A 15,514-nucleotide genomic window follows, 5' to 3' on the forward strand; every position below is an offset into this window, starting at 1 on the left:
CAGTTCTGCAGAGGACAGGAGTTCTGGGCAGCATCTGGCAGAGAGGACTGGGAATGCAAGCTGGTGGGGAGGGGACAGTCCTGGCCGTGTGCAGACATGGCTCCTGCGACGCGTCTGTCCAGTGCATTTGTCTCTGAGCTGCACCCCCGTCTCCTCTGCCTGCAGCCGTCCTGTACTTCCTCCTCCAAGTCAGCTTCCTGGTGGATGAGGGGGTGTCCCCAGTGTTGCTGCAGCTGCTGTCCTGTGCCCTGTGCGGCAGCAAAGTCCTTGCCGCCCTGGCGGCTTCGGCTGGCTCCTCGAGTGCCCCCTCGTCCACAGCGCCTGTGGCGGCCGGCTCTGGACAGGCCACGACGCAGTCCAAGTCGTCCACGAAGAAGAGCAAGAAAGAAGAAAAGGAAAAGGAGAAAGAGGGTAAGTGTCACTCTCTTGTCTTGGTGACCAGGGCGAGGTGTCCTGATTTCTCTTGGATCACGTGGCTTATGCTGCTCTTTGGAAAGGGCTTTTACTCCGATTTACTAGGACCTACAACTCCGATGCTCTCCAGTGTCCAGTTTTGGTTTCATTGTCGGTTACACCTTGAATATGTGGGCTTTCCATACCAAGGAAAGGTCAAAGTGCACTCAACAGTTTTAGTAAGCCAAATTTGTTTTTCTGTGAGATAATAAATGACACTTGCCATGTAATAAATGACACTTGCCGTGTAGAGAGGTTGTCAGCATCAAATGACGCTTGTAAACTGTTAAATGCTCTACATACGGAAGCTGTTTTAGCTGACTCCTTACTATTGGAAAGGCAAAAGCCTTCCTGCTTCATTGCTTTTCATGGTCCTTGGAGGCCTGGGTCGGGTGATAGGGGTGAAGAGTAGTGGAGGTGGTTTACCTTCTCCCGGTTAATCATTCAGCTAGCTGTTTCGGGTAGCAAACCTCTGAAAGGAAATGCCTCCTCCAGGGTAGCTGTGTGTGCTCACTGTCAGCCTGTGTTGGCACTTTATCCTGTGCTTTTTTTGTAGCATGATTATCACGTGTCTCATACGGGGCTGGCTTTTGTTCTCCAATAAACCAGTGAAAGTTGTTTTCAAATTAGAACCATTTCTTTGAAGAAACTTTTAGAAGTGGACAGAATTCTCTCCCTCTTCATCTGGGAGCACTGGCTCTGAGACTCTGTTGCACGCTTCCTGCTCTCTAGTCCTCAATTCTTCCCTGATCTTGCAGGGGAGAGCTCAGGCAGCCAGGAGGACCAGCTGTGCACAGCTCTGGTGAACCAGCTGAACAAATTTGCAGATAAGGAGACCTTGGTTCAGTTCCTGCGTTGCTTCCTGTTAGAGTCCAATTCTTCCTCGGTGCGCTGGCAGGCCCACTGTCTGACCCTGCATATCTACAGGTAGGGTCCTGGGCTACGTTTTGACAGTCTGCATGGGTCCAGGAGACGAGTGGTTGATGTAGTTCTGTCTTGCTTTGTGTTGCATACTCACGGTCACAGTGTCAGTATTTACATCAGCCTGGATCCTCTTGACTATTACAGATGTCTTCATCTGGTTATCTGCTTTTAGCCATTAAACTGACGTCTTAAGCAAGAGATGATCGCTTTTCGCCTGAGAGGGCTGTGTTTAGAAGTTTGTGAAGTGACCGGGCTTGACTCTTCAGGCCACCTTCTGAAGATAGCAAAGGACTGAGCTATACCTGTTAGGATCTACTGTCAAAAGAGTGCAAAATGATTTTAACTTAACCCCTAGTTTTCAGGAGATAGACATACCTGTAGAAGCAGTACTTGGGCCTTGTGGATAAATAAAAGGGACCTGAGGGCTTTCTGCTGCTTGGTAACGTGAACTATCCTTTATCTACAGAAACTCTAGCAAATCTCAACAGGAACTCTTGCTAGATCTGATGTGGTCCATATGGCCAGAACTCCCAGCCTACGGTCGTAAGGCTGCCCAGTTTGTGGACCTACTAGGATATTTCTCCTTGAAAACCCCACAAACGGAGAAGAAGGTAACAGTCGATATATGGTCAGAGGGGCTAACTTGCCGTATTTGACCTTTTTTCTCTTTTGAGTTAAGAACATGACCGACCTGCATAGGTGGTGCACATGTGAAATCTCTTTGGATGTATGTTGAGCACAGCCAACATGTGTACCACACAGGTAACATATACTAGCAAATAAGTATAGGCTGAATTTGCCTTAGCGAGCAGATCAGGTGGGGAGGACAGTGCAACCCATTAAAGTTGCTTTAGGAAAGAAGATGTCCCCCTGTTTTCCGGGCAGCCCTGACGACATCCCCAAAAGTGTCTCTGCAATTGGTTAACCATTTCACGACTTCTCCATGGGAATAAAAATTCTCTTCATCCACAGGGTCTGAAAAGATGGTTGTCACAAAGATTGTGGAAACCTGTAGGAGTTAGGCCCAGCTTTGTGTGACTGTGTGGGGGCTGAGAACTCTGGTGCTTCTTGGGCAGTATCAGCTAGACAGCAGTTAGTGTCGGATAGCAGTCCAGTAAGACTTGCCCTTGGGCTTTAACTGTGGTCTTTTATTGGCTTCTGTTTCAGTTGAAGGAATATTCACAGAAGGCTGTGGAGATTCTGCGTACCCAAAACCATATTCTTACCAACCATCCCAACTCCAACATTTACAAGTGAGCTTGTTCTGCTTTTTCCCTGTTTGAAGCTCCGTCAACAGTCCCGGTTGCTATCTGCACATGGGTTGGCTCTTACATAAGAATCGATACACCTCTGTCTAGTTGGTCTTTGAATCCCTCCCTCATGGCTGGGGCCTTTCATACACAGGGTACTCAAAATATAGCTGCTGAATTAGGTTTTGGTAAGCAGTCATTTGAGAATGTCTATAACTTTCTTTTTTTTTTAAGATTTTATTTATTTGAGAGACAGAGAGAACGAGCACATGAGAGGGGGGAGGGTCAGAGGGAGAAGCGGACTCCCTGCTGAGCAGGGAGCCCGATGCGGGACTCGATCCCGGGACTCCAGGATCATGACCTGAGCCGAAGGCAGTCGATTAACCAACTCAGTCACCCAGGCGCCCGAGAATGTCTATAATTTTCAAGTGTCTTAAGTCTAAATCAGGTTAAGGTAAGTTTACGGAAAATGGCAATAATAAAAAAAAAAAAAACTTTTGAAAGAGGGTATTAGTTAAGCAAGCAGTTGTTATTTCCCTGGTTTAATAGTGACTGTTCTTTTCTTTTTCCTTTAAAGTTCATTGAGGTATAGTTTATATACACAGAATTCACCTATTTTAAGTATACAATTCAATGACTTAATAAATTGTGACTTTTCTTGGAGTCAGATTTTATATTGTCAGTTTTTAGGGATTTCTCTGACCTCAGAACAGCTCAGAAATAGGAAACATCTAGGGTCGATTGGTTGAAATTCCCGTCCTGTGACTTCTAAGCCCTGTTGGGATTTCTTTTTTTTATTTTATTTTATTTTTTAAAGATTTTATTTATTTGAGACAGAGAGAGAGAATGAGAGCACAAGAGGGAAGAGGGTCAGAGGGAGAAGCAGACTCCCTGCTGAGCAGGAAGCCCGATGTGGGACTCGATCCCGGAACTCCAGGATCATGACCTGAGCCGAAGGCAGTCGCTTAACTAACTGAGCCAGCCAGGCGCCTGAAGCCCTGTTGGGATTTCTCACTTTTCCCTTGTGTTCTTAACTAGGGTGGGGCTCGATTTAGGGAATATTGAGCCATGGCTCATTCGTGGCTTCTTCGTGAAGCTCGGTTGCTCTCTAAGATGAAGATTTCCTAATGCTGATACTGGTTTCTTCCTTAGTACCTTGTCTGGCTTAGTGGAATTTGATGGCTATTACCTGGAGAGCGACCCCTGCCTGGTGTGTAATAATCCAGAGGTGCCGTTTTGTGTAAGTGCCATCTTTAACATGGGTGATCGTGAGGCTTGCAGGGCCAGTGGGTTTCTTGTTTCCAGAGATTGAGTGTGGCCACCTAGGTGTTCGGTCATCAGTGGTATGAATGCTTACTTGCCACACTTAACTGCCTTAAATAGAAACTTCATCCATAGATGAAGAGTGAGTTACAGTGATCAGTTTTGAAGAAGGTAGGATGAGCCAGTGACCTTGAACTGATAGTGTTTTGTGTACTCCCGTGTTTAGTATATCAAGCTGTCTTCCATTAAAGTGGACACGCGGTACACCACCACACAGCAGGTTGTGAAGCTCATCGGCAGCCACACCATCAGCAAAGTGACAGTGAAAATTGGAGACCTGAAACGGACAAAGATGGTGCGGACCATCAACCTCTATTACAACAACCGAACCGTGCAGGCCATCGTGGAATTGAAAAACAAGTATGGGCCCTTCATACTTGGGGAGGGGCAGCTTGTTGTGCTTAACACCAGTTGTTGGCTTTGATGGCTGGAATCGGGTGAAGCAGCACGTCCCTAGAGGCCTGGTATGTCCTCTTACCCACTGGAGTCGACACTGGGGACAAAAGTGAAACACGGTTCCTAAGGGTGTTGACTTTAAAGGTTCTTTTAAAATCCTGTCCGGTGGAGCCCATGGGGGTCTAAGGAAGCAATTCAACAGCCTGCCTTGGGAGGGGAAGCTGAGTTAGGGGACTTCAGGCTTCTCCTCCTACCCATGTTTATTAGGGCACTCTAGTTTTCCATAACACCTGTGTTGGGAAGAAGTTGTCATTTCTTGGGTTAAGATGCTGTTTGCTCACAGAGCCAGCAGTATCAAGAAGCTTCTCTGGCACATGGTCCTTCCATTTCTGCATGGCACCTTCCCTCTATGTCTGCTAGTGTTGGATCTTTCTAGCTCGTGTATCCCAGTGTCTGAATGGAGGCACGTCGTATGTGGGCCAGAGAAGGCATTGGCGTGGGGTAAAGGGTTGACTTCCAGAGACTGCACTCTTGTTGAAATCTCAGGCATTGCTGTTGGGCAGAGGACGTGGGGAGGTGCTGCTTGAATAGTAAGATGCTGTTCTGCACGGAGCAGAAGTATTGGTATTATTCCAAGGGGCAGAATACAGCTAGAGTTTACCACATCAGCACACAGAGCTCTGTCTGCAGGAATTTTTCTTCCTTTGAGGAACAGTTCACATTGGTGATCTGCAAGTGGAAGCTGCTCATTGGAATAACCCACTCCCTTCTGGAGGAGGAGGATTTTCTGTTGTGTAGACTCAGTGCAGCAGCTGGTGCAACTCTCCGACTCTGCTGCAACACCATGGGTTCACACCCCAGCTCTACTACTGTCTCTTGACATGGGAGAAGATCTACAGCCTTGGTTTCTTTAACTATAAAGTGGAGATGAGCCCACTCTCAGGGTGGTTTTTTTTTAAGGATTAGGATGAGTGTAGTGTATGTAAAGTGCTGAGAACAGAGCCTAGCACATAGTGAGTGCCCAATAAATATTATCTGTAATTAACATAATTATTCTAAATTATTACGTGCCTTTTCTTTTTCTCTTTCTACTTGGCACGTGGTACACGGCACCTCTTAGGATTATAGGCTTCAGGGTGGCATACTTTTGGAGTAATGTCTTCCCTTGATATGTACTTCATTGTTTTTCTAGAATCTGGAAAATTATCTAACATCTTAAAGCACTTGTGTGTTAAATCCTTTTTTATAGAGAATATTTTTTGAATTAGGTTGCTATTACTTGCCACATCTCCTGTTAGAGGAACCACTTCACTGCCTTAGGAGAACGCACGGGGGGGACAGTCTTGCTCTTCGTCTCCTCAGACCGCCCTTACCGAGGGGTACATGAGTGGCCTTCAGGCCCTCCGCCCCTCTAGCGACCACTGTCTCTTCTAGGCCGGCCCGCTGGCACAAGGCCAAGAAGGTTCAGCTGACCCCCGGGCAGACAGAGGTGAAGATCGACCTGCCCTTGCCCATTGTGGCCTCCAACCTGATGATTGAGTTTGCGGACTTCTATGAGAATTACCAGGCCTCCACAGAGACCCTGCAATGCCCGCGCTGCAGCGCCTCCGTCCCCGCCAACCCAGGGGTCTGCGGCAATTGCGGAGAGAACGTCTACCAGTGTCACAAGTGCAGGTGAGGGAGGGAGTGGCGCCCTGGCCAGGGCCATGTACGTCCCTTGTATCCCCTGCAAGAGTCTCAGTGTGGGCAGTTTCAGTGTCTGCTGCCCTCAGCATAATTGGAGGGTTATAGGTCTGTGGAGTCCCAGGCTGGAAGGTGGGGATGGGAAGAATGGCACACGTGCCTGTCCCGTGGTAATATGGGAGTGGGGGGTCCTTCGGTTTAGTGCCAGGTTTTCCTTTCTTGTTACCTGGTTGTATAAGTCACCCTTGCCTCTTGTCATCCCGATACAGTTCTAGACAGTGCGTGTGGCACTCAGTCACCCTCCCCCGCCCCAACTTCTTCTGTCCCCCTGACCCAAACGCTTTGGTTCTTCAGGTCCATCAACTACGATGAAAAGGATCCCTTCCTCTGCAATGCCTGTGGTTTCTGTAAATACGCTCGCTTCGACTTTATGCTCTATGCCAAGCCTTGCTGTGCAGTGGATCCCATTGAGAATGAAGAAGACCGGAAGAAGGTGAGGCTGGATCCGTCCTAGACTCAGGGCAGTGGTTTTGCTCTGAGCTTTGGGCAGCAGGGCTGGTGGAGGGCAGTATGCTTTTCCATCTGTTCTGAGTCTTCATCTCAGCACTCTCTTCAGGGCACAGCTTTCGGGTGGGAGCAAATAATGGTGTAGGATATATTGGAACATGTGATTTACATAGGACTTCAGAGAAGTGTTGGTTGGCAATGAACTAGAATGTCTCCAGGGACAAATGACTTTAGATTTGGGAGGGCTGAAAGAAGTCAGATGAGTGCCTTGCATTTGTTCCACAGATGTCGTATTAACAGCTGTTGGCCTTTCCTCAGTGTTCGCTTATCCAGGGGCTGGTTCTCAGTCTGCATGGTGTGGTGGGACTGGGGATTAGGTGACAGTCAGAGTAGGGAGCTTTTGGGATTGCTTCTAGAAGCAGCATGGGAAGCAGGACAGTATTTAGTTGTGGAGTCAGAAGGGACAAAAGTTCAGTTCCAGCTGTGCCTTTCAGTGCTGTGTGACCTAGTGTCAATGATTAATTACTCTCAGCATTGCATACTTATGTATATGCTGTGTTATATAGTATATTGTATGTTGTTACAAAGAACACACCAACACTTTGGATTATTGTGGGGAATAGATAATGAATGTATGAAACACAGCATCTGACCTGTAGGAAGTGTTTCAGGAAATGGTTAGCTATTGGGATCACTCAAGGAAAAGCCTTCACACACACCCCTGTCTTTTCCTGCCAGGCTGTTTCCAACATCAATACGCTTCTGGACAAAGCTGACCGAGTGTATCACCAGCTCATGGGACACCGGCCACAGCTGGAGAACCTGCTCTGCAAAGTGAACGAGGCAGCCCCCGAAAAGCCACAGGTAACCCCAGGCTAGAGGGGCATGTGGAGAGGGCTCTGGGTCAGAAGCAGGAGACTCACAGCATGCTTCTTGGGTTGCAGGATGACTCGGGGACATCCGGGAGCATTAGCTCCACTTCAGCCAGTGTGAATCGGTACATCCTGCAGCTGGCTCAGGAGTACTGTGGGGATTGCAAGAACTCTTTCGATGAGCTCTCCAAAATCATCCAGGTAGAGAAATGGGAGCCACTCTAGAGTGTTCTGTCACACGTTTCCCATGCTGTTTTCAGAGCAGTCCTGTTGCCCCCCTCCAGCAGTTGGGAGTCTTGGGTTTCCCTTGTCCGATTGGCTGAAAAGGCAGGGTCTGGGTGGTTGCACCATATAACTTCTCTCACAATCTAGTTTCTGGTGCTTGGCAGAGACCTGAATTTGTTCCGGAAGACTGAGGGTAACAGATTATTTTAGATCTGTTTTCCTTGGCCCGTTCACAACCCATCTTTTAGTAGAGGGGTTGCTAGTTTTAAAAACCGGGTGTCAGGGTTCTGGTGCCTCTCTTTCTGATATGCCGTGTTTGTAGGCTGGAAGGGCAGGGCACGCCAGTGCCGGTCAACCAGGGTGGGCCGGGTGGCCAATGCAGTGCTACCGACCTAATCTCCGTGGGACAGGAGGCTGGCCGAAGACAAGCCCAGGTCCTTGCCGCCAGAATTGCCTTTCCTCTGATCTTCGTGTTTGTTCTTTATGAGACAGCATTACATGGGAGTTCAGTACATGTGCCTGTGATCAGGGGCTGAGTTCTGCCTCTGCCACTTGCCTTGGGCAAACCAGCTCTGCTAAGTCTCAGTTTTCTGCTCTGTAATATAATAATGCATGTAAAGTAGTTCTTCAGACCAAAGCTGATTTCCAGTTAACTTTTTCTTTTCCCTTCTTTTAACTGCTAATTTGTTTTTCTTTTATCTTTTTTTTTTCCCTTAGAAAGTCTTTGCTTCACGCAAAGAGTTGTTGGAATATGACCTGCAACAGAGGGAAGCAGCCACCAAATCATCCCGAACCTCTGTGCAGCCCACCTTCACCGCCAGCCAGTACCGCGCCTTATCCGTCCTGGGCTGTGGCCACACGTCCTCTACTAAGTGCTATGGCTGTGCCTCAGCCGTCACAGAACACTGTATCACACTGCTCCGGGCCCTGGCCACCAATCCGGCCCTGAGGCACATCCTCGTCTCCCAGGGCCTCATCCGGGAGCTCTTCGATTACAATCTTCGCCGAGGCTCTGCAGCCATGCGGGAGGAGGTCCGCCAGCTCATGTGCCTGCTAACTCGGTCAGAGCCTGCATCGGGATTGTGGGCCCAGTAACTCCTGCTACCTCGGGGGTTGGTGGTGACAGCGATGCTAGGAGCTTAGGGGTGCAAAGCGTGGTGTTTGTCGCTGCCAGACAGGCCAGCTAACTTAGTACGAGGGAGGAATAGGGAGAGATGCCCAGGGTCTGGGTGAGTGAACTCCGTGAACATTTGAGACCAGGTTTCCTTGTAAATAGAATATTTGGCTTGTACTTTGTCCTCAACAGTCTCTGGGTTCTGGTGAGAGAGGAGAAGGAAGTGACTGGGCACTTGGACTCCAGACTCACATGGAAGATGAAGCTTAGGCTCGGTGTCTGATGTTCTGTGCCTTGGACAGCTTAGCTGACTTTTCTGAGCTGAGGTTTTCCTTCTCTGAAAAATACTGATAATAGTAAATGCCTTAAAGGCTTATGACGAGGGTGGGATGGAATAATTCCTGTGGGCAATAACTCGTATTTGTTGACTACTTAGTATGTGCTGATGCGGTCGCCAGAGCTGGATTTATTGAGTGTGGCATAAGTTCCAGAACACATTAGGTGATTGGTAACCATTTCTTGCTGTATTACTTACTCGCTCACTCAGCGGGTGTTTTTTGAGCGTCTGCTGAATGCCAGGCACTGTTCTGGACTCTGAGTGTGCAGTAGTAAATGGAGCAGAGTCTCTGCTTCCTGGAGCCTACAGTCCAGGTGGGGAGACCTGCAGAAGCTTACTTGCACAGTCTGGTGTCTGTCAGGAGTGGACTGTGAAGAGAGGTACAGCTGGGGTGGCTCCCTGACTGCGGCAGGGATTACTGCTGGGAGATGGTCAGGGAAGACCTCTGAGGGGTGATGCTTGAGGAGGCGTGTTTGCAGAAAGGAGACAAGCCATGCAGATGTCTCAGCTGTGGCTGCACGCATAGGACACGTCATGTGCGAGAGTGAGAGGCCGGGCTGTGCCAGGGACCGAGCGGGAGCTCCAGAGGCCTGTGTAAGTGGAGTGAAGGAGGCCGCATGGGAAACGGGCAGGAGAACCAGGGGTCCCTGGGGACCAGATCCCAGGCGATCTAGGCCATTGTAAGGACTTGGGATTTTATTCAGAATGGGGTAGGATGCAAGAAAGTGACCTGGTACAGTTGATGTCGTCATCACTAATGTAGATGTTATTACAGTGGGCCGTTGGTAGGAAATGTGGGTACCTCATGGGAGGGAAATTAGAGGCAGATGGAGAAGACAAGGAAAAGTGTCGTGACCCATCCTGGCTGGGGGATGTCGGATTCGGAGGTTGGAGGATTCGGTGTACCGGGCAGTGCTGGGAGGCTCTGTGGCCTGGGCTGTGCACGGGGAGGGGATCTCCTGGATGCTGGTGCTGCTCTCCCCTCGGTGACCACTGCGGGAAAGGCGGCTGCGATGGGCACTCTGTTACAGACTCAGGTCTTGTGGTCAGGCCCCTGGGGAGGCGAGGTGGCCCTGGGCATTGAGTGCCTTTTCTCTGTGCTCCTTCAGGTGGGAAGGAGGGACACGGCCAGTGGTAGATAACAGGACTCTGTTTCTTTGCTTCTCCAGAGACAATCCAGAAGCCACCCAGCAAATGAATGACTTGATTATTGGCAAAGTCTCCACTGCCTTGAAGGGCCACTGGGCCAATCCTGATCTAGTGAGCAAGACAACTGCCCTTTTGATGCCTTCCTCTTTCTCTTTCTGCATTCCCTCGCTTTCTTTCCACCAGTCTCCCTGGGGTGGCTGGGGAGGGAAGGAGCAGCAGTCTGCAGAGTTCTCACCCAAAATGACTGCCCCAGATCAGAGCCAGCCTCAGGGGGAGAAGAGAAATGGGTGGTTGGCCAGATGGGGGACAGGGGTCTCCACTCCTCCTTTCTCTTTGTTTCTTTTCTTTTAAGATTTTTTTATTTGAGAGTGAGAGAGAGAGAGGGAGATCACAAGCAGGGGAGGGTGGGTAGAGGGAGAAGCAGACTCCCCACTGAGCAGGGAGCCTGATGTGGGACTTGATCCCAGGACCCTGAGATCATGACCTGAGCCAAAGGCAGACAATTAACTGACAGCCACCCAGGCGCCCAACTCCTTTCTCTTTCTGATGGTGCCACTGGGTACCAGACATCTTTGATCTGAGTCCCCTGAGCAGAGCTTGGACGTAAGCCCCAGTCCTGGGTCTCACCTGCAGACCCTCCTCTTCTCATATCTCCTCCCGTTGGCCTTCTAGGCAAGCAGCCTTCAGTATGAAATGCTGTTGCTGACAGATTCCATCTCGAAGGAGGACAGCTGCTGGGAACTCCGGTTACGCTGTGGTGAGCTCAGGCCACATCTGGTTAGGGGCTCTAAAGAGAGCGGATGGGGGCTTTGGGTGCTGTCCTAGCCACAGAGGTGGCGGGGCGCGGCGGTCGCCATGGACAGCCTTGCTGTCACTCTGACTGCATCTTGGCCTGTCCTTCCTGTCCTAGCTCTCAGCCTTTTCCTCATGGCTGTGAACATTAAGACTCCTGTGGTTGTGGAGAACATTACCCTCATGTGCCTGCGGATCTTGCAGAAGCTGATTAAACCACCTGCTCCAACCAGCAAGAAGAACAAGGTACTGGGCGGGGTGTCACGCAGGGCAGGGCAGGGCGGCAGCCCCCTCCCGCCCTGGCCAGCACAGTATTCTGCCTCGTAAAGGGCTCTGCCTTACCCTGCACTCAGCCTGCCCGTGGTAGGGCACCAGTGCTTTCTTTGCCATAGTTCAGTAGACAGGAGTTGGGATTTTTGAGAAGGAAGGTTTCTCAGAGGAAAGTCAGGAGTAAAATAGACGTGAAGACACAAGAGCCTCGAACAAGGTGTTTTACTAGAGGGCTGTCTGTCCAGTCGCATTGCAGGACTTACAGGCTCCCAGGCTCCCAGAAAGCACGGTGTTCTTTGCTGTTCCTGTGCTGTTGCCTACGCAGCATTGCGAGTGGTGAAGTTCCTAGGCTCTGAAGCGGACTTCTTGATTTCCTGATTTCACATCCCAGCTCTTTTCCTTGTGACTTTGGGCAAGTTCTTAACTCAGGCTCCTCAGTTTACCCGTCTCTGAAATGAGAACACAACACGTGGAAGTGTTGTGAAGAATCAGTAGTTGATGCGGATCATGTGCACCAAACCCTGGCTCATGTTAGTCCGTAAAAAAGGTTGGCTGTGGCTGCGTGCAGTCTTCTCTGCATAGGATCTGCCTTTTCTGTGAGCTGCTGCTTAAAAGAGCCAGTTCTCTGCTAGGCTGCCTTTGAGCTCCTTGAATGCAGGGACGTCAGTTTAGAAATTTTTTTTTTTAGTTTTATTTATCTGACAGAGAGCACAAGTAGGCAGAGTGGTGGCAGGCAGAGGAAGAGGGAGAAGCAGGCTTCCCGCTGAGCAGGGAGCCCGATGCGGGGCTCGATCCCAGGACTCTGGGATCATGACCTGAGCTGAAGGCAGACGCTTAACGACAGCCACCCAGGCGCCCCAGTTTAGAAATATTTTTAACGTCCAGGGCAGAGTGTAATATCTAGCAGATGATAGCCACCCAGTGAATCATTAAGTGAAGGAGGAAAGCCAAGTTTTTATTCTAAAATAACCATAGCTGAGCCCCAGGTTGATCTGCTTGTACTGGCTTGTGGAAAACCCCGGCCATAATTCTTCCTCTCGGCCATGCCTGAGGCTCTCTGTCCCTTACTTCTCTGCGGTCCTTGGGCCATTTGACCCCTGCTCTATTTCCTGATGGAGTCCTTCAGTAGAAACAGTCTTCATAAGTGTAGGAAGGCCGCTTTCTGAGTGGTGAGCACTAGGGAGGAAGCTGGATCCTGAAGAATTGACTACATTTTCCTTGACTCCCGTCTTCCTAGATAGTCCTTAGAAAAGGCAGGGCTGAGGGAACCCATCTTCCTTCCCTTTGATGAGGTTTATTTCCCTGTAGAACTCGTTCTCAGCTAAAAGCCCTTGGTTGAAGAGGAACCCCATCTGCACCTAACCATCACTTTTTCCTGAGTGAGGCAACAGATTTGCAGAGTTGCTTACCCTCTGAGCACTGGAGCCCAGTGTCGATGTTTGCGCCGTGCTTAGTTTTAGCCTAGAGAAAGCAGCAGTTCTCAAAATTTGGGCTCCCAGGTGCCTGGGTGTTCCCCAGACTATTGGGGAATCTGTGAGGTTGACGTCTGGTTCATAATCCTCCTACGACCCTGTTTGCCCCTAGCAGTCTGGCGCCGTTGGTCCTGATGGCACACAGTCACCGGTGGGTGAGGTCACCGGGGCCCCAGTGGGAAAGGTAGCGGCTCCCAGCGACCCTTAGCCGGGTTCCCCACTGCTGTGTCCTTTGTCTCAAGGGCATCCTTGAGGAAGCAGCACAAGTGAATATTAGTAAATTTTCACTCTGGGGTGCTCATGTTTTGAATACTCAGTGTGACAGTGTGGAAGAACACAGCGTGCTCCTGCTGCACACGGAAGTGCGGTGCTCGTCTTGAGAAGCACATGGGTGATTGTTTCAGATGCAGGCTGAGCCAGCTGCTTTTCTTACGGAGCCCCTGTATGCTTGGGAAAATGTGCGCCGGGCCAGTTGTGGTTATTCAGAATCGGGTGTTTGGCAGACGCTTTCTTGAAAAACGAATGAAGTGGGCCTGTCACATCCAGAGGAATTGACATCATTCAGTGAGCCAGTATTTGTGGAATGACCAGCACATGCTAAAGAATCACGGATGGGTAAAAGATGAGTTTCAGTGTTTAACGGACTCTGAAAAGTTTATCCGTTGATTTCAGCCTCCATGTAACAGCCAATCTTTAAGAACCTGTAACGTGCTGACAGTAGTATCAAAGAAAGAAACCCACAATTAAATGAGAAGACTATTTTTTTTTTAAAGATTTTATTTATTTATTTTACAGGGAGAGACACAGTGAGAGGGAACACAAGCAGGGGAGTGGGAGAGGGAGAAGCAGCCTCCCCACTGAGCAGGGAGCCCAATGTGGGGCTCGATCCCAGGACCCTGGGATCATGACCTGAGCCGAAGGCAGACGCTTAATGACTGAGCCATCCAGGCGCCCCTAAACGAGAAGACTATTAAAACATTCTTCTCTTTTCCAATTATGTATCTGTGTTTTTTATGTACTTTAACCCAAACAACATCTCCCAGTAGTTTGAACACGGAAGCAGGTTGGGGAGTCTAGCTGTCTTATTTAAGGCAGTCATTAAGCAAATTTTCAAAAACATAAAGTACTGATGCTCCTTTAGATGATTTTTATTTTGGAAACATAAATGTTTAGGTAAATAGGTAGTGGATTTATTCTTTCTTTAAGATGAAATTAGTAAATATTTTAAGAATTTCTCATGCTTCATTTTTAACATGGTAAATATCAATAGAACCACATGTGCAAAAGCTGTTTAGGGTCCTCAGTAATTTTTTTAAGACTGTAAAGGAGTCCTGAGACCAAAAGGCTTGAGAACGCCTGGCTTAGAGTGCTGTGTGGGTCCCTCTGCTCTGCATGCTAGTTCTGCTCAGTAATGGCTCTTAAAATTCTGGAGACTGCTCAGGGACCCCTTGAAGATAGATGTTTAGGAAACTGAGTCAGGCTTGGTATAGGAGCTGGTGTTTGCGGCCGAAGGATGGTCTGTAGGAAGCCAGCTACATCTTATCCTGCACAAAGCAGTGACCGTAAGCCCAGCGTGGAGATGTTGCTCTAACTAAATTGGGCCAAAATGCGTTAACAGGAACACACACAACTGATATGAATGTTGATCCTTCTGATCTTCTTGCTTTTGCATATGTTCCTCTGGGGCATCCATGCCATTGTATTGGAGCCCAGCTCAGGTGTGCTCTGAAGCTCCCCACCCTGTTCGGCTTTCCCCTGCAGGATGTCCCCGTCGAGGCCCTCACCACAGTTAAGCCGTACTGCAATGAGATCCATGCCCAGGCTCAGCTGTGGCTCAAGAGAGACCCCAAAGCATCCTACGAAGCCTGGAAGAAATGTCTTCCTATCAGAGGTGTGTCTGTCTCTTCAGGACTAGGGAAGTCAGGCCCCCTGACCCCTGTCCTCTGACAGCCCTACAGTCCCCCCTTTCTGTCACTTCCTTTTCCTTACCCCTCGCTGCATCCGTGTGCCTGCCAGGGATAGATGGTAATGGGAAGTCCCCCAGCAAGTCAGAGCTCCGCCACCTCTATTTGACTGAGAAGTACGTGTGGAGATGGAAGCAATTCCTGAGTCGTCGTGGGAAGAGGACCCCCCCCTTGGATCTCAAACTGGGCCATAACAACTGGTTGCGGCAAGTGAGTGAGCTAGTCCTCGGCCCTCTCCTCGCTGCCTCAGCCCCCGATGCCAAGCCGTGCGTTTCTGCTCCTCCCCACGTGTCTGCTCTGCTTTTGCTTCCTTTTAGTTAGGAAGCAAAGGGAGGTGCTTGGTTGCAGCCAGCAGTGTGGTAGACTGGTCAAGACAGGATTTTTCTGTGCCTTTCTCATCAAGCTGGTGGGCTTGCCACTCTCCTCCCTGGTCACTTACCAGAACTAAGCCTCGGTGCCACCCCTCCCTTTTCTCCTTCTGTCATCCCTACCCGTTGCTGCCTTCTCCCTCTCCATTCTAGCGAACCTTATGAAGGATTAAGGTAATTCAGGGCATCTGTTGGTCCATTCATATATAAGACGAGAAAGATACTGTTAGGTTATAAGCATTTAACAGCATATACCTGTCCCCAGAATAGAGTTAACAGCAATTTGTGTTGAGGAAAGTACTTCCTGGCTTGTTTTCCTAGCTCAGTCATCATAGGTGATTTCTCCAGATTGCTTGAGGGAGCAACTTTCCATGAAATAGGGGGCTCCTGGGCAGCCACAGTCGCATATGGCATT

The 15,514-nt window shown here is 49.4% G+C and overlaps 1 protein-coding gene across 3 annotated transcripts in view; it reads left to right on the top strand.

Annotated features, from left to right (window-relative positions):
- UBR4 (ubiquitin protein ligase E3 component n-recognin 4) overlaps positions 1 to 15,514 on the top strand; it is a 130,792-nt gene that overhangs the window by 83,526 nt on the left and 31,752 nt on the right. For all 3 annotated transcript variants that reach the window (XM_028108295.2, XM_028108297.2, XM_028108296.2), the window contains exons 68-83: positions 166 to 411; positions 1,212 to 1,380; positions 1,844 to 1,988; positions 2,545 to 2,630; positions 3,780 to 3,867; positions 4,117 to 4,310; positions 5,781 to 6,020; positions 6,384 to 6,522; positions 7,275 to 7,400; positions 7,481 to 7,609; positions 8,351 to 8,694; positions 10,254 to 10,344; positions 10,906 to 10,990; positions 11,144 to 11,271; positions 14,529 to 14,658; positions 14,784 to 14,941. In XM_028108295.2, coding sequence (XP_027964096.1) covers positions 166 to 411; positions 1,212 to 1,380; positions 1,844 to 1,988; positions 2,545 to 2,630; positions 3,780 to 3,867; positions 4,117 to 4,310; positions 5,781 to 6,020; positions 6,384 to 6,522; positions 7,275 to 7,400; positions 7,481 to 7,609; positions 8,351 to 8,694; positions 10,254 to 10,344; positions 10,906 to 10,990; positions 11,144 to 11,271; positions 14,529 to 14,658; positions 14,784 to 14,941 — 2,498 coding nt within the window. The remainder of the gene's footprint in view (positions 1 to 165; positions 412 to 1,211; positions 1,381 to 1,843; positions 1,989 to 2,544; positions 2,631 to 3,779; positions 3,868 to 4,116; positions 4,311 to 5,780; positions 6,021 to 6,383; positions 6,523 to 7,274; positions 7,401 to 7,480; positions 7,610 to 8,350; positions 8,695 to 10,253; positions 10,345 to 10,905; positions 10,991 to 11,143; positions 11,272 to 14,528; positions 14,659 to 14,783; positions 14,942 to 15,514) is intronic.

Source organism: Eumetopias jubatus, unplaced genomic scaffold (assembly GCF_037043125.1).
Source record: "Eumetopias jubatus isolate StellerSeaLion01/CBP00866 unplaced genomic scaffold, mEumJub1_p1.0 scaffold_4, whole genome shotgun sequence".
NCBI classification, from domain to species: domain Eukaryota; kingdom Metazoa; phylum Chordata; class Mammalia; order Carnivora; family Otariidae; genus Eumetopias; species Eumetopias jubatus.